Genomic DNA, 19,342 nt, shown 5'->3' with positions numbered 1-19,342 from the left:
CCCTAACACAGTAAATACTCATAGTGAAGAAAGGTACTTCAAAGGCAGGTAAATTGAGTGAAATACACACCTACCTTGCAGACACCCTAGGCATAATATAGAGCAGCACAGCAGAGGCTATTTGCTCACAAAGGAGGCAATGAGAGTATTAAGCTGCTGGCATTGCTTCTTGAGTGAGAGGGTTCATCTGAGCTCAGTAGCCATGTAAGACTCAGGGAGTTTAGAGTCTCATAACAAAGCAGCTGCTTGGACCCCGCTGCTGCAGCAGACCTATGCACTGGCACCTCCCACAGGGACAGTCTGTCCCCCAAAAAGCTTTGAATTCATGTCCAACTTTACTTGTCTAAATGAGAGTATTAAGCTGCTGGCATTGCTTCTTGAGTGAGAGGGTTCATCTGAGCTCAGTAGCCAGATGAACTCTGAAGTTAGATGCACTGAATTACCCACTCATCTTCTTTCTGACTGCTCACACAGAAAATGAGTGTCGAGATGAGTGTGTCACATTGGGGTGCCCTGCACTGCTGCCCTGGGCAGACAGAGAAACTCTGCACTCACATGAGGCTGCTAAGCAAGGTGGAGAACAGGCTGTGGAGCAGCATTATGAATTGTTTGGACTTCAATTCCTAACTCAAATTGTCAATTTTGATAACAATATGGCTCAAAGTAACTCAGCACCTGTGAAAATTAGGCCACCCTCCAATTTTCACCTTGCATAATACATTTAAATGAAAATCAATCAGATATTTTTTCCAAACCAGTGTGTTTTTAACCAAGTCAACACAATACTGTGCTGTAGCAAGAATAAGTGCAAGTCATATGCAGGATATCAACTTCAGGCATCTATTGAGATTTTTCCATGTTGTATTGGTTTTGCATGGCCTGGTTCTTGGTAGTGGGGAGGGCACAGAGGTGGTTTCTGCAAGAAAGTGGGTTGTCAGCCACAGCAAAATTATTTCTATCACCCACATGAAGAACCCTATCTACCTCTTGCACAGTCACAATAAGATCTAAGTGCTTCTGAAGGCTTCCAAAAAATTAGTCAAAAGGTCTATGTTGGGATCACCGTACCAGTCACTATGTCAGAAGCACCTCCACAGGATTATTCATTATGTTAGCACACACATTTATTAATGCTGGATTGTTGTTGCTAGCATATTAATGTTCCCAGATAACAAAAAGTAAAAAAAGCTTTTTTATTCTGTTTAACAGGCAGATAATTACTTGAATGTTACTGACACGAAAAGCAAGGAGCCATGAGAGTGATTAGAGCAATGTCAGTTTTTTCAATGCCAAAGCATGTTATTAAACAACAGAAAACACTTCTAAGAAAAGACACATACTATTTACAGAAATAATAAATCAAACCTTGTGAATAACTTTTGCACAGAGTCATATGAAATGCAGCTACAAACTTGTAGTTTTTTTGTTGGTGACATATAATGATTTAGAACAGCCTAATTTTTTTGCCCATTTGTTTGTGGTTATCATAGATGACTAAAATTTGCATGAAAAATGCATAAATACTGTGAAAAACAGGGAAATATCAATACAATGTTACTGGCTTGTGCATGCCTCTTCTATTTCTTGGTAATTGCTGCTTTGCTGTGTAATTAAATCAAAGACTGTTCAGGAAGAAAGAGGAAGAAATTAAAAAGCAGCAAAGACCAGACAGTAGCCCAAAGTAAGTAATGTCAAAGATTATAAGACAATGGCGGATGCCTCATCAGTTGTGAAATAAACACGTTCTTTGTTTAAGATCAAAACACATACTGAATTCTAAATATGCTGGTATTAGAAAAAGGTCTGGATTGTCAAGTGGACTGACAGCCCTTCTTAAAGAGACATACAGGGGTTTGTCTACATGTGTACTAAAAGACATTTTAGGCATTTTTTAGGCCATATTCTTTAGCTGCCCATGGAACAGACTTGAAAGCTGGTTAGCTTGTGGTAGAGGTTGCTGGAGAGAAGGAGACATGGGCGCTAACCCTAGGAAAGCCTGGCAGTAAAGCCAGGTTCATGCAGAGCAGCTGCTCCTGCAGTTCCTTGTGGAGCCCACTTGGACCATGTGCAGCCATCCCAATGGAGAGCAGAAGATACAGACAAGGGTATAGGGAATGATGTGGATGTGAGCAGGGACAGGCATGAGCTGGCACTGGGAGGTCTAGCTGCCCCATTAATGCCTAGGAAGGGCTCTGGGGGCAGACAGCAGCTTGGAGAGCATAGCTTAGCCCCATCTGGGAGCTGGCAGAGGTTTGAACAGCTGGAGCTGCTAAAGCAGCCAAACTGACCCCAACTCAGCCCTGACCTCAACAACGAACTCGAGAGGGACAGAAAGGATCTCACAAGTACACAAGTACATCTCACCTCGTAACTATGTGGTACACAACATGAGCTTCCACTGGAAAAATTCGTAAGAATGTGAACTTTGATTTCAGTGGTGTTTTAAGCTGGATTTTTCTTCTCCAAATTGCTACTATGCATTTCCTAAACTTTTTTCCCAGGTCTGCTCAGTATCCTAAAGAAACATTTATGTTTCCCATAGGAATCAAACAAGGCTATAACTTTTCACAAGCTTCATTGACCTGTGGTATTGAGTGTCTGCCATAATGAAGGAAATTCATATCAGTGGAATATTCGAAAGAAGAAAGGTGATTTATTAGGAGCAGCATCTCCTATTAAAGCTGGCTTAAATTTATAAGAATTTTCCAGCATCTGTCTAAAAATTTTGCAGAGTTTTTTATCCACAAGGGAGCAACATGAAACACTGTAATTGCACCACACAGTTCTCAAAACAGTTTTGCAAAGATATACTTTGGTAAGGAAACCCCTTTTATTAATGACACTGTACTTGGCAAAGGACCCAGGAACCGTATCCATGAGACAACCATACAGAAACATGTTTATTCTAGACTTTCAGGTTGGAGTCTCCTGTTTCACTGGGTTTAGACAGCTATAGCTCTTGTGATCTGAGCAGTATTTTTCCTAATTTATACTGGCAAAACTGTATAGATTCAAACCTTAGAGAGTCACTGGAAATACCAGTAGCATAAAAAGCTCTGGTTTTAATATGGCACTTATAAATGAGCTAGGAGATTTCCACACTGGGAGAGGTAACTGGAGAGCCTGATCAGATATGACACCTGGAAAGTTAGTGTTGTGGAATACTTAGCATGTCCTGAGATGGTGGTTTACGTAGTGTATATACCTATCAAATTAATTATAAAGTTTATTTTAGCTAGTCACATTGCTGGGCAGGGATCCAAATGTTATTGAAGCAGAATGGGTGGAGAGATGTATATTTTATCAATAAGATAAGCCAAGTCAGGAGTGAAGCTCATGAAAGAGTGCAAGAAAAAAATACTCCTGGCATCATTGCAGTAATGACTTAAAGTAATAGCACTTCAAAGTTTTGTATGAAAATTTCACTTTTACAGTTTGAAACTTAATTTTTAATTATTGCATTTGATTGTTTTATGTGGACTTAAACATGGGCTATAAGCCATCTTTCTTTATTAAGTTGATCTATCAAAGATGAATTCACCTGTTATTAGAAGCTACAGATGTTTCTCATAAATGTTCAGCAAGAATAACAAAAAAAAAATATATGTTCCCAAGGGTAATGAACTAGCCAGATTCATTTTAAAAAATTTTTAAAAAAATTTTAAAAAGTGCATGGCTGAACATTACATCTGTGAAGAAAACAATGCAGTAATACCAGTTCCTGAAGATATTGTACCACACTGTTTATCCCTATTAGATTTAGAAGGTACCATGACATTTTCAGGCACTTTTGACTGACAAATAATATTTTTCATCTTTAATCTGCAGTCTTCCTGAAGAAAGAATTTGAAAGAATGTCCTGTAATCATTTGTGTCTGACTGTGCTTCAAATCTGCTTATAATTTAAACCCCTGAAATTATTTACTTGAAGTGTTTCTGAATGACTAAACCTGTTGTTTTAAATAACAGCATGAATGTAGGCAGCCACCTAGGACTGGAAAGAAATCTCCTCTGTTACTGAGGGTTACTGAGTCTCGTCTTTTTTTCTCTGTTTCATGTCACTCATTTTACATTCTCTTCCTGATGAAGCAGAGACACTTACATGATGAAATACACTGACCTTGAGTGAAATTCTTCTGGGCACTCGGACTTTATGCAGTTGAAGGAAGATGATTTGGGAGGAAAAGCACCTACCCCAAAGAATTTTCCTGTAGTTGACGTGCCTTTGAAATATAGATGATATATGGGCATCCATGACCCTACTCTTCTTGCTCCATTTGCACTCCAGCACATTTTAACCTTGTAAACCACTTAGTCATGCATCAGTACCTGTTTTATGTATTGAGTACAATGGACACTTCTGAGATTTCTAGCTAATTCCCAGATGGCAACTCTGCAGAGGTGGTGTTTAGGAAAAGTAAAGGATCCACTTTTTTTTACAGTAACTTGGCTTAAGCTCCTGTGACAAAGGAAGCCTGGAATACCTACATGGCTCTGAGGTTTAAGGTGGCAATTATTAATTCTTGGTAAAAAAGTATTTTGTTTATTTTCACCTGTAATAAAGTGTTGGGTCATTCCACAACATGCTTATTAAATGAAATGGATCTTCTCCTTGTCCAAATGCCAGGTTGATCCATAGTGGTAAAACTGTAATAATGTAACTTCAGCATCTTCTGGTTCTGCCATTACATCTGTTAGTTCACTGCTTTCTCACAAAACAGAGAATGTGATGAAAAACCATGGGATATCAGGAATAAACACTCTGGTTCTCAGCTATTAATTAATTTGAAAAATAATAGGGCATTCTTCCTTTCTAAGTTTTACTAATTACTCTGGGACTACCAAGGCATTTTATGACACAAGTACAGACACACACAAGTGGATCATATAGTTCATAAACTGGAGGTCTGTCATGATTGATATGTAGTCCTTCTTTTCCCAGAAACACTGTGCAGGCTGTTAGAGAACACTAAGGAAGAGATTTTTCAATTTCTCTTATGTAGTCTGCTCTTGTCTTTTACAGCTGACACCAGTCTTGGAACAGATGATGTTTATGATGACAAAGGGTGCCAGTGTGATGTGTCAGTAGAAGATCTCACCCCTGCTCTTAAAACTGTCATTAGAGCTATCAGGTGAGTAGAAAATACTGAATGAATAAACACTTGAATTTCCTTTAGTTCAGATACCAATAAACTGCATGTCAATTCATAAAATGATAGTTAGTTGGACTTATTACATGGCTATATTTGTTACACAACTAATGCTAATATATCATGCTTCCTTTCTATTTTAGTTAAATTAAAACATTTTATCAGTTCTGTTATCAGTTTTTCAATATCTAAAAATGTTACATGATTTGACACAGAAAAGAGAGTAATGGATGCTGTTTTCCATTATATTTTATGCTATCCAAAGTACAATTTGATGTACTTTTACTGAGTATGTGTCACTTTGCCTGGAAAAGTTATTTCCTTTAAAAGTGTAGGGTTTTATTGCATTTCCATATTCCTGAGACAGTCATATAACTTTTATTGCAAATTTCTCCTGGTAAGAACAGAATAATTACATTAATTCAATTGTGAAAAGTCTTGCCCACTACTATCCACTAAACTAAATATAACCCAAACAATTTAAAACAAATAGTCTCCTTTTCCAAGAAAGTAGCAAACTGCATTGAAATTTATAAAGTTACCTGCATTGAAAGTTTAAACTCATCCTCTTGGGACTGCCAAGGCTATTTATCTTCCAGAATATTTTGAAGTATAAATCCTGACAGTCAAAATCCCCACCATGAAGTGTACAGCAACAAGCAAGGAGAGCTCAAGCATTCCCTGTCTGCTGGCAGCAAACCTCAGGTTATCACTGGGGGTCACCCCACTGGCTCTGCATCACATCAGTGTCCAGCACCTTCTTGGTGCAGACAGACAGGCAGCAGCCAAAAGGAATTTCTGCAAAAACCTATGGAAAGACAGTGTTTTCCTGTACAGAAACCCCTGCCTGAGTTTCCTCAGCACTATAGGAAAAAAAAGAACTTGAGCTTTTTATCGCATAATTTCATGCAATGATAACCTATGGGCTACTTGTATTTCCTTCCCCTTTTCCATTGAGTAAAATGAAGAGAGATAGTGAGTAAGGCTGTTTCTGAAACTTTTCTAGTAGCACAGAGGGCTTGACAGATCATTTGGAGACATCTTTTCCTACCATTTTCCAACCTGCCTGGAAATGACCTCACAGGACGATTCAGATACCAGGCCTGTGTCCACAGCCACTGCACCTGGCAAGCCAAATGTGTCTGCTGAAAACCATCTCTTGCTAGCAATGTTTAAGCCGATGATAGATATACTTTTTTCACAATGCACACCCATCCACAAGGCAAGCCTATTCCCTCAAATAAAAAATGCTCACATTAAGAACAGTCAGCATAATCCATTGACTTTGGTGCCAAAGATGTTTCTCTGTGATGTTGCATTTTAAACAGACTGGATAACTCCTGGCTCCAGGTGCACGTTGCCACTTGTCCTGGCAAGGGAAAATCACTCTCCATACTGTTCAAATTCCTTAAGAAGACTTCACATTTCAATACTTACTTCATGGAGCTCATTTTCCAGTGGGCCACTGGATTGTTCAATGCATCATCTGCATTTTTGTTTGGTGCTCTTGGTCATTATCAGCCCAAATGGAAAATAACCAAATGTGAAGGATATAGTTGGGAAATTTTCTCCACAGAAATGTTCTAATAAGAAGAGCAAAGGTGCAAGATTTTATTATTTCAGACATTTACTATTTAACTGATGAAAATCAAATTTTTATATTATCGCCAACTTTTACTCTGCATGCCTGGCCTTCTAGAAAAACAACTCATGTCACCACTGAAGCTGAGAGTAAGAATTTCCACTTGCCATCAATTAGCCATGAATCTCTCCCATGTCCCTGCAAATTTTAGTGTTTTGCAAGATCACAAGTGACACATACATCTTGCTTCAGAAACTTACCTTTGTTTGACACCTGTAAAGCAGTAATATGCCATGATCTTGAGACTTCTGTATATGCTATACTTTAATCTCTCAAAATCAAGAGACTGATAATTCAGTTCATCAGGTAGCTGATACACCTCTTTCTGATTATTCAGAGTATCTGTTACCAGGCTACACTGGGATCTATGCAAACATCTGAAGAAGGATCTGAGACTCTATAAAGTAACTGTAGAATTTCAAGATGATAACATCTGCCTATATGGAAACTTTGTGCCTCATTTTGAAGCTTGTTTTTAGAAACAGCTTTGAATTGCAAAGGCAGTGGGGGAGGGTGAGGGCTGGTTTTCCTTTCATGCTGGTATATAGAAGCAGGCAGAGACAGAAGGCACTTGCATAGTTTTATGACGCATTAAGAAAAGACCCCAAATATAAACATAGACAGTTGAATCCATTCTTGATGCATCAACTTGAAAAACTGCTCGATGCACAGTGTTGGGTGACAGGGAGCAGATGGGCAGTGTGGTGAAACATGGTGTGCACTGCAGCACACCTTGGGCCCACTCAGGATCAGTCCTGCTCATCCACGGCCTCCAGCTGGGATCAGAGCAGTGCACAAAGCAGTCCTTGCTAACAACGACTGAGTCTGTGTGCCAGCAGGGTCTTCAGCACTACTCAACCATCCCCAGTCTTGTTATGAACAAAAAGCCATTAATATCCTGCAGAGATCCTGGAGACTAACAAAAAACATTGCCTTTTCCAGCTCTGTTAGTTCATAATGATGAATGTGTATAAAAGAGACTAAAAGGAAGATTAGGATACCTTGTTTCCCTATATTGTAATATCTCTGATCATTTTCCATAGCAAGAAGCACTCATTTCAATAATACTTTCCACATGGAAATGATGGAATTACTGTACTATTTATGGAATATAAAATGAGATTTGAGAAGCACAAATAAATATGCAATAGAAAATAACTGCAATGGCAGGAAGATGAAAGTACTGACCTAATAGGTCTTTTCTCTCTTTAACTCTAGTGATTGCAAAGATATGTTTTCATTTATTGCTAAGAAAAAAAATAACTGTGGCTAAATGTAATGAAACTTGAGAATTCTAGAGCTGATAAACTGTACAGTTGAACAGTCATACATATTTAACAGACAAAGATGGAAAATATAATTTACCATTTATGTTCAGTCTTTACAATGTTCCTGCAACACCTATAAAATGTATTTTTAGTAGCCATTTTGAATTTGTTCAATGTATTATTTCAGAAACCTCTCTTTCTTTTAAATCAAAACACATTGTTTATTTTCTGCCAGATGGTATTCAGGCAAGACTCTTATACATGTGTTTGGCTAGGACAGCGCTGTACTTAGGGGAAACACATTGTTTATTTTCTGCCAGATGGTATTCAGAGCCTAGGCAAGGCTCTTATACATGTGTTTTGGCTAGGACAGAGCTGTACTTAGGGGGAAATCATGCTTCTGGCTGCTAGGGGATGAGTCAGGTCGAGACACGAGTGAGAAGACAGTTTTGATTCACTTGCCTCACATGTAGTAGAACTGTGTCTCAAATACCTTTGTCTGCTGGCCTCTGTGTTGGATCCTGATCTCTTCTGCACATTGCATTTTACCAGGAAGAAGGGATATTTGGCAAGGTAAGGGTAAAGAGACAGAGGCACCAGCACAGCTAAATCTCTATGCACCTGCTTTCCTGATGTTGTAGGTGAGCAAACAACCTGTGGTCACCTCATCTGGCTATGGATAAAGCAACCTACCTGTCTTTTAATATTCAAGGCAGTAACCATATATGATTCTACCTGAGTCCCAGTAGAATGAAGCTCTGTTTCTTCCTGAAATTGTGACAAAACTGAAAAGACACAGCTTTGAAAATAATGGCATGAGTTTGACAGGGCTGCACCAAGGATTAGAGATGCTCTAACTTGGTGCCACCCTCAGGAAAGTGCACTAAATGACAAGCAAAACAGCTTTTTATACTGGAACAGGCATCATGAAGGCAAATTACAATGCAGTGAATGCCAGGGAAGATATGCAACCTGCACGTACAGAAAACACTGTCATTTTAGAGCAAGGCTGATCCTGCATCTGAGACAGATAAATGAAACGGGTGCAGCTCTGGGCCACTATGGGTCAGTAAGACAAAAGTTGGTACTGGACCTGTAACTTTCCATAAATCATCAGGGTACATAAAGATTAGTGGAACCTGTGGTTTAGCTGTTATTTAACTTTTATGTATTGGTCTGCTTCAACAGATTTTTTTTCCTGCTCTTCTCTGGATGGATGACTGAAATAAGCTACTTTTTATGACTAACTCTTACCAGAACACTGTCATGCTTGTGGCTTGGGTGTGTTTACAACCGCGTATCGCCTGTCACATTAGATGTGGGTTATAAAACGCCACCTCGCTGGATGGCATAGAGCGATTTAAACACGGAGGCGAAGCTTCCCAGCGCCGCGGGGCCTGCGCGGCCTCGCCCTCAGCGGCGGCGGCAGCGCCGGGCCGTGCTCGCCCCCTGCCGGCGCCGCGGGGCTTTTTCCCCTTTTTGTACGGATAGGTTACCTGCAACTACCTTGTTTTTATCCCATAGGAACTCAGAGTCTACGGAGTTGTACATAATCTATCCGTGATCTATGAAACATGAGGAATCATGCGATGGTTTGGGTTAAAGCGAACCGTAACAACCATTTAGTTCCGACCACCCTGCTGTGGGCAGGGACATCTCCCACTGGGTCGCTCCAAGGTTGTTTGGGTCTTGAGACCAGCTTGCTCCAGCCCTGAATCTGCAGATTCCCTGCGTGATCTGTTCCAGAGCCTAACCACCCTCACAGTAAAGAAAGTTAATTACATTGTGATATCAAGATACAGGATGCCAACTGATTTTATAAAACACTAAATAACTATGGACATTCAACCAAATTTAATAATTGCAAAGCCGTTGCAAGGCTCCATCACTGAAAGCATTCAGTTTTTCTTTTTCTTAATTAACTTGCAGGCTTTTAAAATGACAGTTTTTTAATAGTGCAATATTTTTTGTACAGTTCATGTAAAATTTTGTGTGCTTGAACAAAAAGAAGTAAGCAATATGGATCTGTTCCAAACCCTGCTGAAGTTAATTAAGATGGACTCACATGAGCTAATACCTAAACCAGAAACAGTACAGTTACAGCTCACTGTAGTGTAGTACAGATACAGCTGTGATGCTTTCAATTCTGTTTGACTTCTGAACATTATGAACAGACTGCCTTGATAAGCAAAAAAAGTGTTATAAAGCTGCAAAGTAGTAATGAAGACTTTTGTGCTAACTGATTAAGCTTCCATGGTTCTTAATAATAATTAGTCTTCTGCCTCTTCCCTTGTAAAATCACCCAGTTGTGGTAAATTCAGTTGTCTTCAATTATGCCAATAATCGTCTGGCTTTTCTTTTCTAATAGAGTTTAATATTTTTACTTTATTAAATGCATGAAGTAAAACATTGTGACCACTGAAACATAATAATAGTAACAACAAAACTATTATACTATTTTATATGTCAGCTGCATTATTCAGTCTTCGTAACTCAATAAAGAGCTAGATTCAGAAGATTAGGTTGTCACGGTCCTATAAACCAACATCTTGGCATCATTTTACAGCTAAACAAAAAAAAAAAAATCTGCATCCCAGATTCATCACAGCTTTACAGACTTCCAGATTACAAAAGATACCAAAAGCCATTGGTTTGTAAAACTGGCTGGTAAGGCAAAAGAGAAAAGCCCATGATCCAATATAATATATTTGAAAGTGTGTGGAGATCAGCCCTGAAGTGTCAAGTTGATGGACTGCTCCTAACAGGCCTTTTCCATTTTTAATTTCTATAATGAGAATCATAGTTCAAGTTCTATACCAGTGACAAGCAATCTCATTTTTAAGTGAAAGTCACCAGAATGGGAAATACCAACAATCTAAGTACTGAGAGAAAAGACTTATCTTTAAGAATATTTATGTACGATCCAAAAATGAGTAGAGGATCACCATATACTATCAATGCAACTCTACATACCTATTATCATAATATCTGTCCTAACTATATGAAGAACGACTTTTCTAAATTCCAATAAAACATCAAAAATCTATTTTTATCAGAGAGTGAGAACCATGTTTTGGGTTTTATTATAATTTGTTGTCTTACAGCTGCTAAACACATATCATAATAAACCCAGAGGAAATATCATGACTACTGACATTTGGGATAGGATACCAATTTACAGTCTCTGCTTTTTCAATTGCAATAGGTAGCAAATATCAGCAGTTTGGCCCTAACGGGAATTCATAAGCTCTGCAGCACAGGCCAGCATGGCTAATACACGTGATCCCTTGTTTTCTCTCCCAATCCTTATGTAAACCAAGGAAAATTTCAGGTTCTACCAGCTGACCAGGAAAATCATCTCACTGTCATTAACTTTCCAAATTTGTCATTTTTATTGTTGAAAATTTGCGATTTTATATCAAGCTTTCTATTCTAAGAAGAGCTACTCAGGAGACATCACATGTTCATGTCACATATCACAGAAACTTCTGCAAGACTCAGATAAAAACATGTATGCCATTCATCAATTTTGGATATTTACTGTTACCTGAAACCTTACTGTTGTGCAGTAAAGTTCAAGGAAAAAATCGTGAATGCTAACTAAGCAATAATTCCTATATATTCCAGTAGGGAACAAACATGAAAACTTCAGCCTGCAAAAATTGATCCTAAGTCAGCCAAATAAGTTGAAAACAAATATTTAGGCCTGAATGTTAACTAAAATATTAAAACTGATGAAAACTTATTGGGGTGCTTTTTTATTTTCTTCCCACAAAGAGGAGAGCAAGGAACTTGAAATGAACACCAGAACAAGAATACTGTTATTTGTGTCATCAATTCACTAAAGAAATCTTTCCTGTAACAAGAGCAGAAGTATCTTATGCACAAATGTAGCTGATATGATATCTCACTCAAGTCAGTGAAACTAATCACAGGTTTAAGTCAGGCATACTTTTCATATCAAGCACCTAGCATAAAAAAGTCAAACAGGTATATACTGATACACTAAACCTGCTCTTCAGTCTTTAAAAGTGTTACCTGACCTCTCAAACAATTCAAAGACATAGCTACAGTTCATTTGTACTTAAAAAACAAACCATGTGAAAGTTTACCTGTGCAAGCTGTAGTGAAAATACTTTCCATTTAAAAATGAGCTATCAAATTTTGTCAGTGAAATATACCTATGGTTCCACAATTGTTGAAAATTAATGTATAAAATGCTTTTCCCCCACAGAATTATGAAGTTTCATGTTGCAAAGAGAAAGTTTAAGGAAACGCTTCGCCCATATGATGTCAAAGATGTCATTGAACAGTATTCAGCAGGTCACCTAGACATGTTATGCAGGATTAAGAGTCTTCAGTCACGGTAAGGAAAGAATTAGTTACACTCTGCATAAGCATCTAATGTCATTCACTGCATAAAGTATATTGGCAACATTTAACATTTCTGTGTTACACAGCCTCTCTTTCTGTGAACACAGCTGAGCCAGAAACTGAATTGTGGGCAAAACCAAACAAAAAACATGTATCCAAATTTTTCTCAGAAAATGGAAGTCTGAAGATTAGAAAAGGTAATCCTTTATCTGTAAAGTCCATTTGTAAGCAAGGACTTTTGTCAAAAGGCTGAGGAAGACATTGAGAACTGCCTCTTTCCCATCCCATACTTCCTCTTTTCACAGAAAGAAATTGAGAACTACTGCTAATGTACAATTTATGCAGTTTTTATGTTAGAGATTCCCAGCAACAGTAATTAAAAAGCCAAACTAAACAACATTACATCACACATCATACAAACTGACAACTCTCCCAGGAGTGGATGTTGTTGTTAGGATGGGAGAGCTGGGAGTGGCACTGGTATGTTTGTCTCTGCATAACATCAAGCCGTTGGAGAGGCCACCTCTTCTTTCCCTCTTTCTGCAAGTCTAGCCTTGGCTTTCCCAGATAATGGCTAAATTCTGGCTCCTGGTTAGTGCCAACAAAAAAGAAAAGCAGTCTAATATGCTCCAAAATCACTCCTTTTTTTCCCTTAATTAATAAAATAATTTGTCTTCTTCTTTGGGTGCTTTCCTGAAGTACTGTGATCTTTTTTATTTCTAACATATATATATATGTGTGTGTGTGTGTGTGTGTGTGTGTGTGTGTGTGTGTGTGTGTGTATATATATATAGATATATAGATATATAGATATAGATATATATATATATAGCAAACACTTCCACATTTATGCCAGTTCCATGAATGGCAACAGCTTTTGGTTTCTCTTACAGCGTTGACCAAATTCTTGGGAAAGGACAAATCACAGCAGATAAAAGAAACAGAGAGAAGAATCCTGCAGAGCATGAGACCACTGATGATGTCAGTATGTTAGGGCGGGTAGTCAAAGTGGAGAAACAGGTAGAGTGATTATCTGTGTTACTCTGTCTTCCTTTATTGCTCATGCCTTTTCTGTGTTTTATTGTCAATTTCAAAAGCTGAACAGGTTAATTTTATATTTTTTTCTAGTGCCTGCTTCATTTATACATTGAAGTAAAAATTATATGCATCTTATTACCTTAGCCTCTTCTCCCCTTTTCTCAGCTTGCCTATGAAAAATGTACATGGCTTCTGACATTCTTTTTCAAGGGTCAATAACATATATTGAGCTACTTCCATTTTTCTCTTCAGCAGTTGCATTTTCCTTTTGCTTGGGTTCCAGATATTTTAAATTAGTATTTGGCACTAATGTTGACCTTTTCCTCTCGTATAGGTACAATCCATTGAATCAAAACTGGACTGTCTATTAGATATTTATCAACAAGTTCTGCGAAAAGGATCTGCATCCGCGCTCACTTTGGCTTCATTTCAAACGCCAGCTTTCGAGTGTGAGCAGACTTCTGATTATCAGAGTCCATCAGACAGCAAAGATTTGTCTAACTCTGCACAACTTAGTGGATGTGTATCCAGATCAGCCAGTGCCAATCTGCCTCGTGGCCTACAGCTTATACTGACACCAAATGAATTTAGCACTCAGGCTTACTATGCTTTTAGTCCAGCTATGCATAGTCAAGCAACACAAGTGCCAAATGATGGACCTGCAACAGTTAATAATGCATCAAACCAAATAAACCAGACAACTAAGCCAGCAACTCCGACAACATTACAAATACCACCCTTCTCATCGATGAAGCATATCAATAGGCCTGAGCCCATTCATATTATTCCTGTAACCACACAGGAAAATATTTCTAATGTCACCGCTTGCCTTGTTGCATCAAAGGATAATGGACAAGTCGCACAGCCCAGTGCGACAAAGGATCTCACATGGAGAAAAAGTCTGGATACGGAAGGGGAACATTTGCTCTCCGTTAAACCTGTAGTGCAAATGGATTTAGGAAAATCTTTATCTGTACAAAACCTTATACAGTCAACAGAAGAACTGAATATACAGATTACTGGCAGTGACTCCAGTGGTTCCAGAGGTAGCCAAGATGTATACTCCAAATGGAGGGAGTCAAAATTATTTATAACAGATGAAGAGTTGGAGACAGAGGCAGGGACAGAGACTACTGAAGCCATCTCGCGCCCGTTAGTGGAAACAACTCTCTCTGCTGACTCTCTAAGGACTGGAATATCAAGATCATCTCAAAACATCTGCAAGCCAGGGGATGGTACAGAAGCACTCAATCTGCTCCATGTCAAACTTAAATAACTTCTGGCTTTCTTCATTGGCTGGGTCATTCCTCTAGTCATACATATCATAGCATGAACTATTTTGAAAGCCTTTTTAATAAGATAAAATCACAAAAATCAGGATGAATTTGCAAAGCAGTTGAATGAGCCCATATTTCCTAGTTGCATGAAAAAGCATGTCTAAGCAATGGCTAACATCCAAATTTATACCTACAGTACAGCAGCCTTTCATGTAGTACAGTAGGTTTAAATAATGAGTTGCCTACAAAGCTAATGCTGCAGGATGTATCAAAAAACAAAAATTTGAGCATTTAGACCTTGTGCTGTTTCTATGGGGCAGAAGTAAAAATCTTAAGGTTTAAAGCACTTTGCTTCTGAACTGATTAAATATATATATAATGTCCTGATTTAGATGATAGTTTATGTTTACAACAAAAAGATTATCTACAGCTGCTAGCAAGGTACCAAGGAAATGAGTAACATGGGGTTAGAAATGGCTGCCAGTTGCAAGATACACACATTAACTCATCAGTAATCAGTTATTTTTTGCTCTGAAGAACAGTTTGTTAATACGTGATTTTTGGTGATCTAGTGCTGTGGCAGAAGTACCTGACACACCACTATCACATTGTTCTTTATAACAAGAACTATTTTGTTACAAAAGGTTTGTATTTTAAGATTGGGTCTGGCCTCAGAAGTAAGTAACATGGGGGACTGCACTGAAAATTCAAGTGAATCTCTCCTTCTAGTTTCATTGCGAAGCTGACTTGTGAATCTGAACCATTTTGGCAGCAGTAGGTGAGGGAAGGAAGCAGGTGCTGCCTTTATTGTCAAAGCAATATTTCCTTCTTGTGAAAATTTTGGCAATTTTCCTTGCAGTCCCAGCCTGGTACTACAACAGCACTTTCATAAGGCTGGGCAAGAAGGGAAAATGAGGAACTGAAATACAGAGTAAAACTAAAGAGGACACAACAGAAGGGAGAAAGACAATACAATCAATAGGAAAATAAGTAAATAATAATATGGATTTAGACGTGCAGGAAGGGAAATCATCCCATAAAATAAAACAAGAAAGATGAAGAAGGAAAAAGTCACATGTTTTGGTTTTTTTTCTCACAGATACTGAGTGTCATTAAAAAAAAAATTTAAAATTAAAAAAAAAACATGCAGGCAATCAGAAACAAAAATAGAAGTAGAGAAAGCCACCTTAACTAACAAAAAAAAAAAAAAGGCAAGGGCTTGTTGCTTTTTTAATAAAAGGGGAAGAGGAGACAGGGAAAATGGTCTCACTCTTAGCTCAATTGTCCCAATTACAGTAATTTCTTGTGAACTTTCCAACACAGGACTCACAGACTCCTTCCTGCTAAAACCCAAGTTTTCAAATTCAAAGCCTATATCACACTGAGCATTCCTGCCTGATGCATCCTCTTTTTATTTTTTCTTACTCTAGCCTACACTTCACTTCTGCTGAGGTGCAGGAGCAGTGTTAGTGCCTGCCTGCACATCCCCAGCAAGGCTTTGCCACTGGGAGAACCCTTGCAGAGCCTAAACCAGCTTTCACTCTTCCCAGCTGAATGAGGTTTCTGTGTGTTGCCTCCTGCCAGATTGTCACCCCACCTGCACCACAGGCTTGTAGACAACCCAGCTTGGGCTCAGCTTCCCTCTAGCAGCAGGAATACCGAATGTATGGGTGTGCCAGTGCCAGCTCACTCAGGGCAGTGTTTTCTCAAGGCCCAGACCCGCTGGGAACTTGCTATGTACATCAAAAACATCACTCCAGTCTTAACTGTGGCTAAATGCTGTAGATTGTATTGTGAAGGAGCTGATCTGTTTACTATGAAACCATTGTAACTTATGCTTCCATTTGCTTTACAGAAGTATTCCTGGATGTTACATGAGAACTTTATTATGTGAAAGTACGTGCAAACTGTAGAGTGTATATATTGTGTCATTATACGGGGTCCATGGATGGTACTCTGTGTTCCATGGCTTATGCCGGAGCAAACTTCAGTTGTTAAATCCTGAAAGACACCTTGAAGCACAATTTCCTCACCACTGATTTGCCATATAGTTCACCATATTCAGCCTTTCCTGTTTTCCTTTATGTGCAATCTGACCATACCGAAGCCTGATTACAACAGCAATTTTGTGAGGATAAATACATTTTTTCCACATCTCAATTCACTTAACTGTTAACTTATTTGAATGTCTGCAGTTTATCCAGACAGATATGTAAGTTTAAAGTATTGAAAATTTAAAAGTTATAATAGTTTTTTAGGCTATTTTTTCCTTTTTCCTGTTTATGGTGCCTTTCTTGCCTTTCATGTGAAGCCTCTTGCTGACCTAAGCATCAGTGTGCCGTTAGGTTCAGTTAAGGAGCAAGCGATTGGGCACATGGCAACTGTGTGTCCACAGTGAAACTCCCTTCCCCTCCTTGACGAGACCGAAAATCCAAGGCATCATGAATTGGACACCACTCTTCCACCTTCATCTGCAGGGGCAGATGGTTGCACCCCCATTGCACCCGGAAGGCGTCGATGGGAGAAATGAGCAAAGGCCCTGACTGTCCCAATTCTGCACAGAAACAGGGCCTTGGGGTTTGCTGATAATTTATCTCACAGAAACTTGGTATTTTTGCCTTAAATGAGATGCTTGAGTCCTTCTAACTTTAAGTTAATTTATTTAATACAATTTTGTGCACAAAAGAATGAGTTCTATAAATTATGTATGAAAATATTAATGTCTTTACAAAGTACTGATAAACCCAGAAGATCGTATCTTTTCAAATTAAGGTTTAAAATTCTAATTTTTTTCTTTTATGCTCACCGTTATTATTATTTTTGTAGATGCAAGTCTTATCATATAGGGTTTTTTAACATAATATTGATAGAAAATAGAAAGAGTAGTGAATATATGAAATTTTAAAGAGGAAGAATTGTTTGTTTGGACTTTTATAAGCTTTACTCGTATTTCCTCATGAGGAGTTTCTATGCTCTCTCTTTAAAAGACAGTGTCATGACTGACAGTCATTTATTGGTTTCACAAAAGAAGGGCCTGCCTGGCCTTTCAAGTCTTGTCCTGAGCTCCTTATTAAAGTCCAGCTCATGACAACTAATAATTGTTCATGAGTCAGGACAAATAATTTTTTTTTTTTTATTTACAATCTACTTGAGAATTGTTTGAAGAGAGAAGTTGAAATTAAGTAAGAGCTTCAGGACTTAAGCCTTACCTAAATAACTGTTTTCTGGTCAGCATGTTCTTCTACCTGAATGAAGAGAGAGCTGAAAAGAATGGTTTCAATGACTATATTTGTTAAAAAATTTGTATTTGCTCCTGGCTTATATGATCTATACTTTTTATTTAAATATGAATATGATGTTTTAGCCTAGGATTCAAGATTGCAAAGATCATACACTTTTATTTACAGTGCCCACAGTTGTTCCATATGTTTTTGAGATACTCCTACTTAGAGTGACTGCTCTCATTATAGTATGGTGATGAGTAATTCACCTGCTTTTCTGTGATAAGTCAAATCATGCTGAATTGCTGATGTATAGTAGAACATCTGATGTACAGTAGTATTTCTGGATTGGGACCTGCAATCCTTACTCAAGCAAAAATTCTATGGAATTCATTCATTCTATGAAATTCAAGAATTTTTCTTGAATTGGGAACTCAGATTCAAATCCTAATTTTGTTGGGCATCTGTTTGAAGTGAAAATGGTAATATTCCAGTTATTTCCTGAGGAAACTAATACTTAGCTGACTTTACCCTTGTCACATTGACTATATAAAAAATAACGCACAAAGTATTGATATAAAAAGGGAAGGAGAGAAGGGACATTTTTTTAAAGCACAGAGAAAATCAGAATATTCAGAAAGTAGGAATAAGCAGGAAAAGAAAATATAACAGCAAAGGAATGGAGGAAAAAAGGGTTTAAACACCCGAGGATAAATTCATCCTTGGATGGCTTCACTGACTTCAATGAATTCACTGCCCAACGGGGTGAAGCTCAGCCTCCATTGGGATAATCAGACTCAGTTCCATTGACCTTACAGGAACTGAACCACCTGTACCAGAAATGAACTTGCCTCTCTGGGCCAACTTTTATCCTGACTTATATGTCATGCAATCCTTTTGGATTCACTGGGTTTGAATGAAATATGGAAAAGAATTTGTCCCAGGTATTTCCGCTTCACTTTTTTTTTTCAGGTGTGTTAATTGACTTTATTCAAATGGATTACAACATCACACAATGTGCTGTCACTGTCTAAAAAGATTAATTTGTTTTTGAAATAAGATTTGTCCCCTGCAACGTCAGTGGAAGCATGTAGTATTTAACATTTTCCTATCCATTCATCTGGATGCAAATGTGGCCGTTCATTCAGCTGTGGCCACACACAGGACAATTTGACATATCCAATGTCATCTGCTATTGGAAGCGTTTTTGACTTCTTTGAAAGACAAAAAGAAAGTTTTGTAGTAGGCTTAGAAAGCATGATGGCTGCTTCCACTGACACTGCAACATTAGCCAGTACATTACAATGTTAATTGTAAATTCTTGACAAAGTTGAATCCATATTGTTGTTAATAAAAATGACTTGAAAAGTAC

The 19,342-nt window shown here is 38.2% G+C and overlaps 1 protein-coding gene across 5 annotated transcripts in view; it reads left to right on the top strand.

Annotated features, from left to right (window-relative positions):
* KCNQ5 (potassium voltage-gated channel subfamily Q member 5) overlaps positions 1 to 19,342 on the top strand; it is a 284,582-nt gene extending 265,240 nt beyond the window's left edge. For all 5 annotated transcript variants that reach the window (XM_039730331.1, XM_039730324.1, XM_039730317.1 and 2 more), the window contains 4 exons: positions 5,024 to 5,132; positions 12,295 to 12,426; positions 13,328 to 13,454; positions 13,807 to 19,342. In XM_039730331.1, coding sequence (XP_039586265.1) covers positions 5,024 to 5,132; positions 12,295 to 12,426; positions 13,328 to 13,454; positions 13,807 to 14,748 — 1,310 coding nt within the window. In that variant the 3' untranslated portion in view covers positions 14,749 to 19,342. The remainder of the gene's footprint in view (positions 1 to 5,023; positions 5,133 to 12,294; positions 12,427 to 13,327; positions 13,455 to 13,806) is intronic.

The sequence above is a fragment of the Passer montanus genome, unplaced genomic scaffold (assembly GCF_014805655.1).
Source record: "Passer montanus isolate IOZ18808 unplaced genomic scaffold, ASM1480565v1 scaffold11, whole genome shotgun sequence".
NCBI lineage: Eukaryota > Metazoa > Chordata > Aves > Passeriformes > Passeridae > Passer > Passer montanus.
The sequence above is the reverse complement of the archived record's forward strand: the minus strand, read 5'-3'. Positions and strand labels throughout refer to the sequence as shown.